General features: G+C 27.1%; 1 protein-coding gene and 1 pseudogene across 1 annotated transcript; one reads left to right on the forward strand and one right to left on the reverse strand.

Annotated features, from left to right (window-relative positions):
* Window positions 1–3,082: 3,082 nt before the first annotated feature.
* On the reverse strand, window positions 3,083–4,736 carry LOC132938211 (putative nuclease HARBI1; annotated as a pseudogene).
* Window positions 4,737–5,964: 1,228 nt separating this feature from the next.
* On the forward strand, window positions 5,965–11,605 carry LOC132935874 (ribonucleoside-diphosphate reductase large subunit-like). Its single transcript, XM_061002511.1, has 13 exons — window positions 5,965–6,563; window positions 7,352–7,434; window positions 7,689–7,869; window positions 8,847–8,995; window positions 9,087–9,298; window positions 9,355–9,825; window positions 9,897–10,104; window positions 10,240–10,389; window positions 10,451–10,684; window positions 10,748–10,975; window positions 11,038–11,133; window positions 11,195–11,383; window positions 11,449–11,605. The coding sequence occupies exons 1-13, from the start codon at window positions 6,524–6,526 to the stop codon at window positions 11,509–11,511; spliced, it is 2,304 nt and encodes a 767-aa protein (XP_060858494.1). The 5' UTR covers window positions 5,965–6,523; the 3' UTR covers window positions 11,512–11,605.
* The last annotated feature ends 3,032 nt before the right edge of the window (window positions 11,606–14,637 follow it).

A 14,637-nucleotide genomic window follows, 5' to 3' on the forward strand; every position in this document is an offset into this window, starting at 1 on the left:
ACTACTATAAAATTAGAAGCAGAATCATAATAGTCATATACATTTAAAGATTTTAAGAATTATTATATGATTACGTATTTTCATTACACTTGTGTCAAATATTATATACCTAATCCTAACCCAGTATCCTTTTAAAGTTTTAACTTTTAATTGCTAACTGCTAATTATTAGCAACTAGCGTGTACGTATAACGACATAATATTTGTACGTATTACGTCGACTTTATCATGCAAATCACTGTAGAGTTTAGAGGGCAAGATCGTGAAGTATTCATGCCAGATGAGTTATATAACTATTAAAAAACAGGTAACTATGAAGTTTAATATTACTGTAAGTATTAGGTATATCAATTTGCCATGCATTAAACCAAAATAATTATTATCCGTTTTGAAAATGATGTTTATTTGTGTAATATTGGGAATAAGAGTAATATATATATCTTAATAATTTAATATTTAAGTATTCAACCAAGATCTACCACACAAATGTATACAAATTGTTATTTTTCTATATTAGATGAAGAACAGTTAAATAAATATCTGTTGGATATTTTACAAAACGAAATGTCCCAAAAAACAAATACTTCTGAACTCCAAGAAACCCAGACTTGCCAGACTTATCTTCAACAGTTGTTTTATGGGGAAACATCTGGTTGTGAGGATGAACACGATGGTAATTATTTTATATGATATGTGGCCAATGAACATATGTCATATTGTGTACATATAATTACATCATAATTTATAATATACTGTACAATAGATTTTACCATTGAATGGCATCGATTGATGTTAGTAATTACAAATTTATAAATTTGCTATTAAATTATTTTTTAAATATTAAAATTATCTGTGTATATAATACTACTTTTATTTTCTTGATTTTTATCAAGTATGGTAATTGAAATGAAAAAAGTCTGAATTTTGAAATCTTCAAGAATTTGTGTTAAATAGGAAAATAATAAAAATGTAACTCAGTAATGATGAGTAGGAAGGTAATTTAGCTAGCTTTAATATAAAATATTAATGAGAGGGATTTGATATCACACCCAAGGGGCATAACCACTTGAATTCATAAAAACGTTGACGTGAACATTCCCAAAATTTCTATTTTTTTAACTTTTCTCCTTAACTATGATAGGTAGAAAGTTGATAATTAATTAAAAAGGGATCATCAAGTCAATTCTAAATGTGGGATTAAAATTTTTTTTTTAAAATTATTTAATTTTTTACAGATAAAAAAATATTCTTCGCTAAATTTTCATTAAGCGAGGTAGATTTCCGAAGCTGGAGAACGGATTTTGTTGTTTGGTGTCTTGTTAGATTTACATTGGCCAGGAGAAGGGCAGTGAAGATTTTCAGAACTTTATCTCCAATCATTAATTCACTTCAAAGCTGTAAAGCTGAAAAACATCAAAAAACACCCAATAAAATTTGTTTTATCTTTTTTTTAATGGTCTGTAGTGAATTAACTATTAAAGATAAAGTTCTGAAAATCTTCACTGCAGTTCTCCTAACCAATGTGAATCTAACAAGACCCCAAACAATGAAATCCGCTCTCCGGTTTCGGAGATCTATCTCACTAAATGAAAATGAAAATGATTTTTTGTGGGTCTGTTCACACAGACATTTTTCTGGATTCAAACTGTTATACAGCTTGGGTGTGATATCAGTTAATATATTTCTAAAAATTAAAAATCAAGAAATTTTACATGTCGATCCCTGACTTGGCAAGCATTTTTTATCTGATTTAGATTTTATTTATTCTAATTAGATTTTTTTATGAAATAAACTCAAAACTGGATGGATATTTAATATAATTTCTATTCTATTTACATGCAACAAAATCATAAAAGAAATCAATATCTACAACTACTGAAATTATTGGTATTGGGAAAATTGTAAATAATTACTTAAGGAAACTATTTATAATTTGTTTCTAGAACATACTGCTGCTGATGATATAACAAACAATAATGGTGCCGTAGCAGTATTAGAACCAGGTAAATTAATGTACCTATTATTTTATTGAATATATATATATATTTACACTTATATAGTCATAAGTATGTTCAAATTTAAATATATAATTTATTAATTGGAATAATTTTGTCTTTTCGTTTTTAGACGAATCCACTACTGAAATGAACGGAGACATGACATTAAGTAGCCCAAGTAAGATTAGTCATTAAACACATAATTTTAATAAAGTAGTTAACTTTATAAAATAAAACAAATGTCATTATTCATTACTAATATATTATAACCTATCTAATTTGTGTCTGCAGATACAGATCGATGGCCAAAAAATCATGTACTGGTGCTTATCGATGCCTTTGAAATAAATAAACATATGTTTTCTTCGACAACCATAAGAAAGGAAAAGGTATGGCAAGTGATTTCAAAACATTTGAAAAACACAGGTATACATAAAACAGCTCTACAATGCGATAACAAGTGGAAAAATCTAAAAAAACTGTATATATAAAAAAACAAAGGAATAAAAAAGCCACTAGTTCTGGACCAAGTGCGTTTCATTTTGAATTTGAAGAGGAATTTGATAAAATTTACAAAGATGAACCCTCTATCAGTCCAGTGGCATTAGCAGGGAATGTTATTGTAGAAGAAAATGTAACAATTTTTGACAACGATAGTACCGAAGACATGCCTAAAGCAAAAAAAAGAAAAACAGACTCCATAAATAGTATACATATTTTGTTCATTGAGAAAGAAGAGGAAAACCGTCAAAAAAGACACATTGAAATGATGGAAGTACAAAATAAATCAGCAGGATGCTGTAGAAGCATATAAAAATACCAACCTAACCATTTTTAAAAATAATTCTACTAAATAATATTTTAAATGTTATGTTTGTTATAAATGTTCCTACTATTACAGTATACAATTGTTAATATATTCATATTTATTAAGTTTTTATTATAAATATATAATTTAAAATTAATTATTATTAGTATTATACATTTGTTGTTAACAGTAACAAAGGTATGTTATTACATTGTTTAAATGTTATTGTTATTGATAGTCAATATTTTAGGATAGTCATAATTGCCAAAGCTCAAATACTAAATCAAAACAAATAAATAAATATATAAAGTTAAAGATACCATAATTTGGTCTCTTTTCATACAGACAGACTGTGTATTTTCTATGTAACAAGTTAATTGCTCAGCAGTAATATCGTCACCAATATTAGGTTGTTGTTCGGAAATCAAATTATTCATCCATTGGTTATCATCAAACTGCAAACAAATATTATGCAGGACACAACAAGCAATTATAATTTGTGGAATCAGTTCTACTTTTTTCATATCTAAATACTTCAAACGTCTAAAACGACCTATATCATTGAAAATATAACTGTTAATTATATTTTTATTTTTTAATTCATAATGAAATACCTTTTAACAGTGCAAAGCATCTTTCAATGGACAACCTAGCACGTGACAATGAAACATTAAAAAACTTTTCTTGTTCAGAAAGGTTACCTCGATCAATATATGGTGGTGGAATGCACCATTCCAGTATTGGATATGCCTTATCTGCAGCAATGAAATATTGACCTGGAGCATATCTAATTAAAATACCATTATTTATTTAATATATTATGTAGGTACAATGATTTACGCTTGATTAATGAGTAAATGATTAATGTAATTAATATATTCACCTATTTTTGTTTTGCAAAACTCGTTCATAAATTATAGAGTTTGTGAATATTCTTCTATCACCTACAGATCCAGGATAATCAACAAATACATCAATGATTCTCAATGTATCATCACATACAGCTTGCAATGTTATTGCATGAAAACATTTTCTTGTAAGATAAGAATTAGCTGACTTCTTAGGTGCAGGTATTGGAATATAAGATCCATCAATAACACCTATTATATTATTCAGACAAGTCTTTGACATCTTACCAAAATTATGTTGAATTTGATTCATTTGTTCAACTTCGGGCCAATTAATAATTGTTGGGGATAATCTATGTAAAACAGTAGTTACACGGACAAAACTATCATGCAGGGAACTTTTACCAATATCAAATCTGTCAGAAACTGATCTAAAAATTAAATACAAATTTTATTTTATTAATCTTGTAAAAATATGGAGGATATTGTCATAAATATCAATAATAAATTGATAATTATACAGGAGCATAATAAGGAAAATAATACTAGGATATCTTTTAGTAGGATAAAACTGTCTAATTTTATTAGGTATTTAATTCTTTAAACAAACCGAAAACTATGTGGTGTAGCCAGTAACTAATTAACTGACAATAGTTGAAGCCTCTCGTCCGAACCTTTACGTCCTTCTATACAAGTTTTCCGTAGAAGGGGAGCACAAATTAGCAAACATCTTTCAAACAAGTTTGGTGACAACCTAAAGGGCTGTTGAAATTGTTTGTGTGTAAAATTCGGAATTACCTGAGAGATAAAATCTTACACTCTAAAAGGTTTTACTCTATTACCCCGTAAGCAATTGATGAATTCATAATCAAATTCATCATCTGAACTATCAACATCAATCTATAAACAAATTGTATAATAAACTATCAATTAACACAATTGTATTATAAATGTATGTTATTATAAATGTTTATCTTACAAGAACGATTTTTCTTCTTAATTTATTGTTCAATGAACCCATTGAATCCAACATAACGAATAGTTCTATGCTCTCGTGGCTCATCTTATACCTAATTATACCTAATCGAATGTTATGTATAACTGGTAGATAAACAATAGGACAGGACATAATAATTAATTAGTTAACTATAGTTTAGTATAAATGTTAAAAACTGTAAATTAAAATTGATTTTCTTATTTTGAAAATTATTATGATATAGCTTATCATTTATCAGTACGAAATGATTGATAACAATATATCGTTCGGTTACTCGGAGTCATGAACATTAGAGGAAGGACGCCGAACACAGTAGAACGAAGCGTAAAAACATGGTCCGGAATTATCGCATTCCGCCAGAATGCACGTCGGACCGTAATGATGTCGTTTTTACATGTATAGCATAGGAAATTTAATGGTTTTTTATTATTATAATCTAAATGGTGAAATTTATTCATAAATTACTATAGAACGTTTCTTTATGACCAAGTTGTTCTCGATCGAATATATGTGTTTCCAGTAATATACGACTTCTATAAAAAGAGAAATAGTTGTTTTAAAAAATACATTCGAACTTTTTATACACAATAATATAGATATAGGTAATATAATATCGAATGTTCATGCTCGGAGTAATATTGTTTAGAGTACAGCTGATAAACTCTACTATTCATATTAGTTAGAGTAGAGTTGATTTTGTTATCTTCGTAGATAAGCATTATTATCAGTGGAGTTAAAACAACCTACCAATTTTTTCGGGGTTAAAGAGTTAACCCGGAGTATAACAATTCTGCGTTACCGAACGGTAGTACGGAGTTAACTCTGCGTTCCCGAACGAAGTTGGATAACTATTTTTTTATAGAGTTAACTAGAGTTGAGTTTTCGAACGCACCCCAGGGCCCAGAGTGACGACACCTTAATATCAATATACCTTGGTCGGAGGTAACGTGTTACAATCATAACAATCATCACAAACACATCATTACAACCATAAAGGGAGACGGAGCGCACAGCTGGCGCGCTGATACCACAGTAACTGTAACAATATTGGAACGGTTTTGTGGGTTGCTACACGTATTCCCCCGAGGGAAATAGAAAAAACGTACTTGCTTTTTCCAAGGCTCGTAACCGCTATAAACCTTTAAGAAACAGTTTCCGAAAACAAAATCAAAGCCGAAACCGAAAATAATTGGATACCGGTATTATAATATTTTAAAAGACGGTAGTTTTTTTGAAAATCTTTGTATCATGCGATCTGGCGATTCAAATAAATTAATAAACTAAGAATGGACTTAAATAGTCCAGGCCTTGAAACCGATTTTAGAAACTAGAATAAACGGTTTAAAAAAATAATATTTAGTGAAACAAAAGTTCCAAGGGACAAACATTTTGTGGAACAAAAGTCCTCAAAAGTGTGATAGTATCAACATTGGTCCAAATATTTTAGGGAACAAAGGGTAGTGACCCGAACTATACGCCTGATACGAGTTTTTTTTTTTTAATGGTGTCATTGTTTTGACAATGGCATTTCGGCGCGAAATTACAGCCTTGCGTCCTCCTTGTCGTGGCTTTTTTTTTTGTTTATACAAAATAGGTACCTATACATCTTGCCGACTGATGTTACATTGTAATTCGTGATTAGTGTTGAAACTAATAAGTAATAACTATAGGGTTTAGATTGTTTAGTAACCATTTGGTGAATTACTTTTCATCACTTCACGGTCGTTACGACGTTACGTTATTCGCGCACATTTACCATTGTTAAGCGTCCGTTCATTGTTCAGTATTCAGTGTTCGATTGAAATCTATAACGTTCAAAAGTACGCATTATTGATATTGTATTAACTTTAAATCGATCCTATCTCAGTATTACTATGGCTGAATTGAAGAAGCATTTATACGTTCAAAAAAGAGGTATGTAACCTAACAGGAATATTATGTTTATTCGAGCTTCTATTTTACCAATATATTATTAAAGGTATTTATGATACTAGGTATATTACGTTACGTGTATGTTTATTATTTTTCATCAATTAAGTCTTACGTAAACGACTGCGCGTCATGATGTTATTGAGTATCGTAAATAATAAATTATTAAACTGTAACTTTATATGAAAAAATAAACAATTATAAATACATTGTTTGATAAGAAATCAATATATTAATAAACGTCCATAGCAATTAATTTTATTGTTTCATCTGTTATGTCTTTGACTGTTTCATCTGTTTTTGACTTTGCACATACATTTTGTAAATATTCATTTCTACTAAACCAAAATTAAAAAAAATATGCTAAAATATGCAAAAATACGCAAAAATAAACAATAAACATCATTATTTGCCTAAATATGCATGTTTTAATTTTTTTTTTCAATATTATTTCAATAGTGAGGTATTAATTAGGTATTAGTATATTATAATATATTAATATTTTTATTATAATTAATATTTATAATATATATATTATAATATTATATATTACACATATTGGCAAGAAAAAGCAAGAGGGGCCTTGCCTCTCACTCCCCCTTACTTGTGGGTGCCCTTGCTATATTCTGTAGCATTGTCTTTTTTGTTAAGACTGATTTACAGGTTTATGCTGTTATTAGTACCTATCTTCAAAATTCAAATAATACATTTACCTGAAATAAAACAACAATAATATTATTATGTATACAATTTGGTTTTAATTATTATTTTAGATGGCACTATTGAAAAAGTTCACTATGATGCAATTACTGCACGTATTAAACAGTTATGCTATGGCTTGGAGAAAATTGATCCAGTAAGCTAAACCAAATAAATTATCTTTATTAATGTATACAATGACCATGGACAATGTTATGTTAATACACCTCTGAATATATCAGCTGTACACTTATCATGGTTCATTTTGTATAACATAATAATTATAATTAAAAAGTTGTGGTAAAATTGCACACAGTTTGTTTTCTATAAAATAATTGTAATTAAAAATAAAATAATCTTTAAGTTCAATATTTTAGATTAGGACACAAAACTTGTATTATATTTTTTTAGGCAGCAATGGCAATTTGTGTGATCAAAAAATGTATGTACGCTGGTATTACTACATCTGAACTAGATGATGCAGCTGCTGAAACGGCAATTACAATGGCTACTATTCATCCAGATTATGAAAAACTAGCAGCTCGCATTGCTATTTCTAATTTACATAAGCAAACTAAAGAAAAATTTAGTGGTACATATTGTTATTAAATATAGATTGAACAGAAATCCTAACATTAGTTATATCAGGTTATGCTTCTAAGAAGAAGGACATTATTTCAATAAAATGTTAGGTTTTTAAATAATGAATTAAATGTTATAAATAAATAAAAATGTTGGTATTCAAATAATTTTATAAAGTAATTATTTAAAAAAAAAATATTCAAAATATTTTTTTATAGCGCATTATGCTTAATCTTATAAAGTAAGAGCTAAAAAATTATTCGAACATTTCTATTTGATTACATTTATCTATGTTAAGCTAAATAAAATATGAATGATCTAAATAACAATTTTCACAACTTAAGTTTTTTTATTGGTTATGAAATTATTTATTTCTGCTTTATAAACTAAAGCCATTAGCATTGCATTTAAAAGCATACAAAAAAAACTTTAGTTTTTGTTAGTCTAAGGGGCCAAGATTAATATTTACTCTCATGTATTTCTACAGTTCTACATTACTCTCTAGTGTTTCTCTGTACAGTAAAGCTTATAGTTTATACTGAATTGTTATATTATAAAGAGGACACCAACCTGTAATGTTGTCTCCTCCTTAACATATTACAACATAAAAAGTTTGTGTTCAGCAGTACCAATTAAATGTAGTAACCCTTAATAATAAAGTAAATTAACCTATTATCAGACTTCAAGGTAATAAGTAATAACATTATCTGTGTTTTGCAATATTTTAATTTGTAAGTGAGTTATGAGAATTTTTACATACTCATAATTGGCTTAAAAATGAAAATATCAAAAAACTCATGTAAAACCACAGATAATGTTTTTACCTTTACGGTTAATTAATAAGTCAATTCACTCTATTATAAAAGGTTACTATACAAAAATGGACATAAATTTGCTATATTGTACGTATGTAAAACAGAGAGAACACATGCTGGTGTCTTCTTATACGTATGAACCAAATATAGATTTATTTTATTTTATTTATAGATGTGATTGATGATATTCATAAAAATTATAATTATTGGAATATTGGCTTATCAGATGATATTTATGAAATTATCATGAAACATAAAGATCGATTAAACGAGGCAATCAATTATGAAAATGATTATATTTTAGACTACTTTGGATTTAAAGTAATATAATATAATTTTGTTATGTACATTATATAATACAATATAAATGTGATCAACACTAATGATTGGATTATATGTATTTGTTTTTCAGTACTTAATCCAACATTTTTTAGTTAAATCTGAAAATCAAACTATTGAAAGACCTCAACATTTGTTTATGAAAGTTGCTGTAGGTATTCATGGAGATGATATTGATTCAGCTATTGAAACATACAAAATGTTATCTAAAAAGTTGTGTATGTTTTCTCCTGTAGTTATGCAACTACAGCCAGCTGCTAGAAAGCTCAACGTGTCAGTTATTAGGTAAAATTTAAGATTTTCTATAAAAAAAATGTATACTAATGTTTGTATTTTATTAGTCATTATTCAGTAGCAATGATAGCAGACAGCATTGATGGTATTTATGATACGTCCATCCGTTTGTCATCATTTATTTTGCCTTATTCGAGTGTTGCTGTCCATGTACACAAAATACGTGCTGCAGGCACTTATATTCAAGGCAGCTATGGGAAATCTAGTGGTCTCCCTCTTATGTTGAAACAATATGATTCCATGGTCCGCAATTCAGAAACATTAGAAAGGCCTAAGAGCATTAAAGGTGTAACAATTTATTGTGAACTCTGGCATGCAGATATAATGAAAGTCATCGACCAAATAAGAATGAATACTATCGCTGATATAAAATTAAAAAACAGTCAACTAGCCTTATGGATACCAGATGAATTTATGAGAAGAGTACAAAATGACCAAATGTGGAGTTTAATGAGTCCTGATCATTGTCCTGGACTTATAGATGTTCATGGAGAAGAATTTGATAACCTTTATAAAGAGTAGGTTATTAAAATTATTTTAAAATTATTTCATTTAAATAGTAAGTTATTATTATTTTTAATATTCTTAGGTATGAATTAAAAAGTAAAAGTTTTGTTATGAGACAAATTGAAGCAAAAAAGTTATGGTCACAAATTATTCAATCTCAGATTGAAACTGGTTTGCCACTATTGTTATTTAAAGATGCGTGTAATGCTAAAAGCAACGAATCTCATTTGGGAACAATCCAATGCGCTGGTAGAAATGGAGATACTGTACAATTTACTGCATCTGATGAAGTAACCTTACATATTTTATCTATAGAAAATTACTATATAGCATAAAAAATAAAAAGACAAATTCATATCATTTTATATGTCAAATACAGTAATATTTATGTTTATTATAAATTTAATTTCAATAATATTCATTAGGTGGCCACATGTACTACTGCTTCAATTTCAGTAGATATGTTTTTAACGTCAGAAAATATTTTTGATTTTTCCAAACTTAAGGAAACAGCAAAGAAATTAACTTATGATTTGAATAAAATAATTGATTACAATAATGCTATACTTAACAAGGTAAAATTCTATACTTTATCATAATATTCCACTAAACAAGTGTTTAATAATTTTCTTTTAGGAAAAACAGTTGGAATTAGGCTTAAAACAAAATCAATTGGCCATTGGAATTGGTGTCCAAGGATTAGCAGATTTATTTATTAAAATGAAATATCCTTTTGATAATAAAGAAGCTAGAATTCTTAACATACAAATTCACGAAACTATTTATTATGGTGCTTTAGAAGCAAGTTGTGAACTAGCTTCTACAAATGGACCGTATAAGACATATCCAAATAGTCCGACAAGCAAAGGGGTAAGACAACTATTATTAAATATAAAATATGTGTACATAAACTTTATGATTTGATTTATACAGTTATTACAATTTGATTTGTGGAATATAAGGCCTTCTAATTTATGGGATTGGAATAGTCTAAAAACAAAAATTACACAACATGGATTACGGAATTCTCTGGTGACAGTTACTTCAAATACTGAAGTTGAGTCAACAATTTTTGGAAAAGTGAATTCTATTGAACCATTAGACACCAATGTTAAACGTAGGTATATTTCATTGGGAGAAGGTAAACCAAAAGAAATTCAGGTAATTTTAATTTGCTTATTTTAAGTTTTTCATTTTATTTTTGAAAAATGTTTGTGTTTAAGGTTGTAAATCCACATCTATTAAAAGATTTGCATGATCGTAAACTTTGGGATGATAATTTAAAACATCAATTGATGAATAATATGGGTTCAGTACAGGTAGGTAATTTATTAGATATTATATATCAGACATTTAGGTCTAATGTATTTGTGTGCTTAGGAAATTAAAGGCCTGCCAGAAGATTTAAAACAACTGTACAAAACAAAATGGGAAATTGATCAAAAAGATTTAATAACTATGGCTGCTGACCGTGCTCCATTTATTGACCAATCACAAGCTTTTTCTCTTAATATGATTAAAGCAAATGAAGATATAATTTCTGAAATGCATATTTCAACCTGGAAAATGGTAACCTTGGTAATTTTAAAACATTTAGAAAAAAGCTCTTATTTGTATTGTTTAATGTGTTTAAGGGTTTGAAAACTGGGGTATGTCAACTAAGGATTAAGCAAACTGAAGAGCATCTACGAGATTAATAATTTCTGTAAATATTATGTTTTTAGATTCTGAGAGGCACGATGAATGTATTGATATTACAATCATGTGTATTTTTTATTTTATATTATTAAATTTTCATGAGCATTTAAATTTCCAATTTTTACAACTTTGGATATTCACTTGATTTCTCATGAAGCGATTTTCTTATTTTGTTGTAAGTTATTCAAAAACTAATAATAAACAAAATTATAATCATATATTTATTTTATCAATTCCTAAACTTGATAAAATGTTCAAAATATTTTGACTCGTTTTGAGGTGTTAACAGGTGGCCATTTTCTATTTTAAATTTTTATAGTTTTTTTTTCTATTATTATTAACAAAATTGTATTCGTTGGGTCAAAAAGCGTGACAACTTAATATTAGGCTCTTGATATATTATTACAATAGCAGTTGAAAAATATTAAAAACACGTATACACCATTTTTTTTTTATAATCATTTAAAGTATAGTAGGTTACTTAATAGGGCTCAGCCCGTTAATAAATAAATATAAAAGTTCAAAAAAATGTCCATTTAATAGTATCTGTAAAATATATTAATAATATGTATAAATATTTTATGTTAATAAATATAAAGTTGAATACAATCACATCCACATGACATATTATTAAGACATTAATTATAAGTTATAACACTTATATAACAAGTTGGTGGTATAAAACTTAATACGATTCTACTCATTCTAGTACCCAGTAGACATAATATATTTGTACAAAAATGCACGATTCATCATTTAAATAGGTTTACTTTTATTTACTTTTCAACCCCAAAAATATCTCTTAAATAACTGGGTGTTAAAAGTTGGTGGTACCTGTTGACTGATATCACTGAAGACATATTGTACGTGATATTGAGTATCTAAAAGTAATCCTGTGAAATCATCTATGCTGCACTAATTAATCCCGCGTTTCAAAAAACACACATAGTAATAATTATTTTCATATATAATATATTTTAAATTAATAAGTGTTGTATTTTAAAATACATAAAAAAAAAAACATAATTTTATTGTCTTCATCATACAGATGATAAATCAATAATAGTAAATCCTTGTAGGACAACCTATACAACATTGTTTAAATTATAAAAATAATGGTTGTTATATAACTGCCGACTAGAGATTAAATATTATAAACAACATTAGATGCCTAAAATACATTGAAACCGGTATAGTTTGTCAAAGCCAATTTTATTTCTATCAGTGTTATTTCTTTTTTTTTCCAGTGAAATTAATTTCACAGCCCAACTTATCTGTTATAATGTGTTCTAGAATTCTCCTCCATAGTACTGTGTAATCTTGCCCTCCATAATTTTATATTGAATACACTGTACATCAAATGAAAATCATGTTATACAATATTGCTAGGAGTAATCAAACTTTTATAATATTGTCATAAGAGCTTGCAATTAAACTTATAAATAAAATCACTTAATATTACTAGGTTTTCAACAAAAGTTCTATTTTTCAACTAATTTTATAATTCCTTTAATTGGTTTCATTAGCAGCTGGTAATAACTTCTTATACTTTGACAAAAAAGTGAAGTATTCTGCTTGATGGTTTATCAATTTGCTTTGCTCTCAAGAAGTTTGCTAATTATGATAGATTGGCCACACAATAGTGTTTGAAAATATCCTGGAGAGTGAAAACCAGAGCACAATTAATATTGATTAAAACAATAAATAAATTTAATTATAAATTATTAATTAAAATTAACTATATATTTAAAAAAAATACTGATGTTCGATGTACATATTATACTAGTGTTTTGATCAACTTGTTTAGTTGAAGTCCTTTTATGATGGTTTTGAACAAATTGTGATTCATGTTCTAAATTATAAAGACTATAATACATTTGGGTTGTTAAAATAAAATTAATGAGTCCTATAATTTTACCAGCACATCCACCACTGAGAATGTCATAATAAGTTGATGAAGGAAGTTATTTAAATACTGGTAATTGATAAAACAGATCAGGCATCTAGAAAAATATAATGCATAAATTACAATTAATATATTTTATGGAAACTTACAAATAATTAAAGTTATTACAATCACTATAATTATTTTCATTTAAGAATTTATTTTGTGATTCATAATTTCGAGATTCAAAAGTATATTAATATTTAATAGGAAAAAAATCTGAACCTATTATAATTTATAAAAACAATTATTTTATCTAAATAACTCATTCAATATTTGAATTTACCAAAACAATCAGCATTTATCATAAATAATTTCTTTTTTGATTTAACTTCTGTAGAGCAACTCTGATCAGAAGAAGATACTGAAAAACATAGTTACCTATTTAATTAAAATAATGTAAACTAAACTGTATTATAATAATAATAATATAATATAATACATCAAGCAAAATATAATTTACAAATAATAAATTGTAGTCAAAAATTTAAAAAAAAACTTACTTTCATTAGAAGTTATTTCAGGAATCAGTTTTTTTATGATCTAGGTAATAAAAAATTGTTATTATAAGTAATAATATATAACAATTAATAAACAACACTAAGTAAAACATACATAATTATTTATAAAAAGTTATTCAATTTAATCAAATACCTGAATTCTGTGGTTTTGTTTTTTTCTATTTTAAATGTTTGTGAACATAAACATTTAACAAAATTGAATAATTATTCACAATTTGATAAAATATCTTGACAAATATAGTATGAGATTTAGAAAACTTGTATCCTTCAAGTTGTTTGGAATCGGAACAAATACTTCTCAAGAGTTTCAAACAAAACCTAGGTCTCTCAAATATTATAAGCAATTAAAACCAACAGAGTTTAGGCAAATTTTGTTATACACAGATGCCTTTGTTATAAAACGTTGTCTGTCTGATGAAAAATACAATAATTTCTCAACATTTAATGTGGCCATTACCATACTTTGTTCTCTTTTTTTAATAACTTTTCATCTGTAATTTGCTAGGAAACTGATTCAGCATTTCCTGACTACATTTAAATTTATATATGGGAGCTATATGATAAGCTACAATGTTCATAGCTTACTACATTTAAGTGATGATGCAGAAAAATTTGGAATACTAGACAATTTCAGTTGCTTTAAATTTGAAAATTTTGCT

Source organism: Metopolophium dirhodum, chromosome 1 (assembly GCF_019925205.1).
Source record: "Metopolophium dirhodum isolate CAU chromosome 1, ASM1992520v1, whole genome shotgun sequence".
Classification (NCBI taxonomy): Eukaryota; Metazoa; Arthropoda; class Insecta; order Hemiptera; family Aphididae; genus Metopolophium; species Metopolophium dirhodum.

Excerpts from the sequence above, each read along its gene's own strand:
- LOC132935874 (XM_061002511.1), top strand. The coding sequence starts at position 6,524 with ATGGCTGAATTGAAGAAGCATTTATACGTTCAAAAAAGAG. Across the intron at positions 8,996-9,086 it reads TAGACTACTTTGGATTTAAA|TACTTAATCCAACATTTTTT; the intron begins GTAATATAATAT and ends TTTGTTTTTCAG. Across the intron at positions 10,105-10,239 it reads AATTTACTGCATCTGATGAA|GTGGCCACATGTACTACTGC; the intron begins GTAACCTTACAT and ends AATATTCATTAG.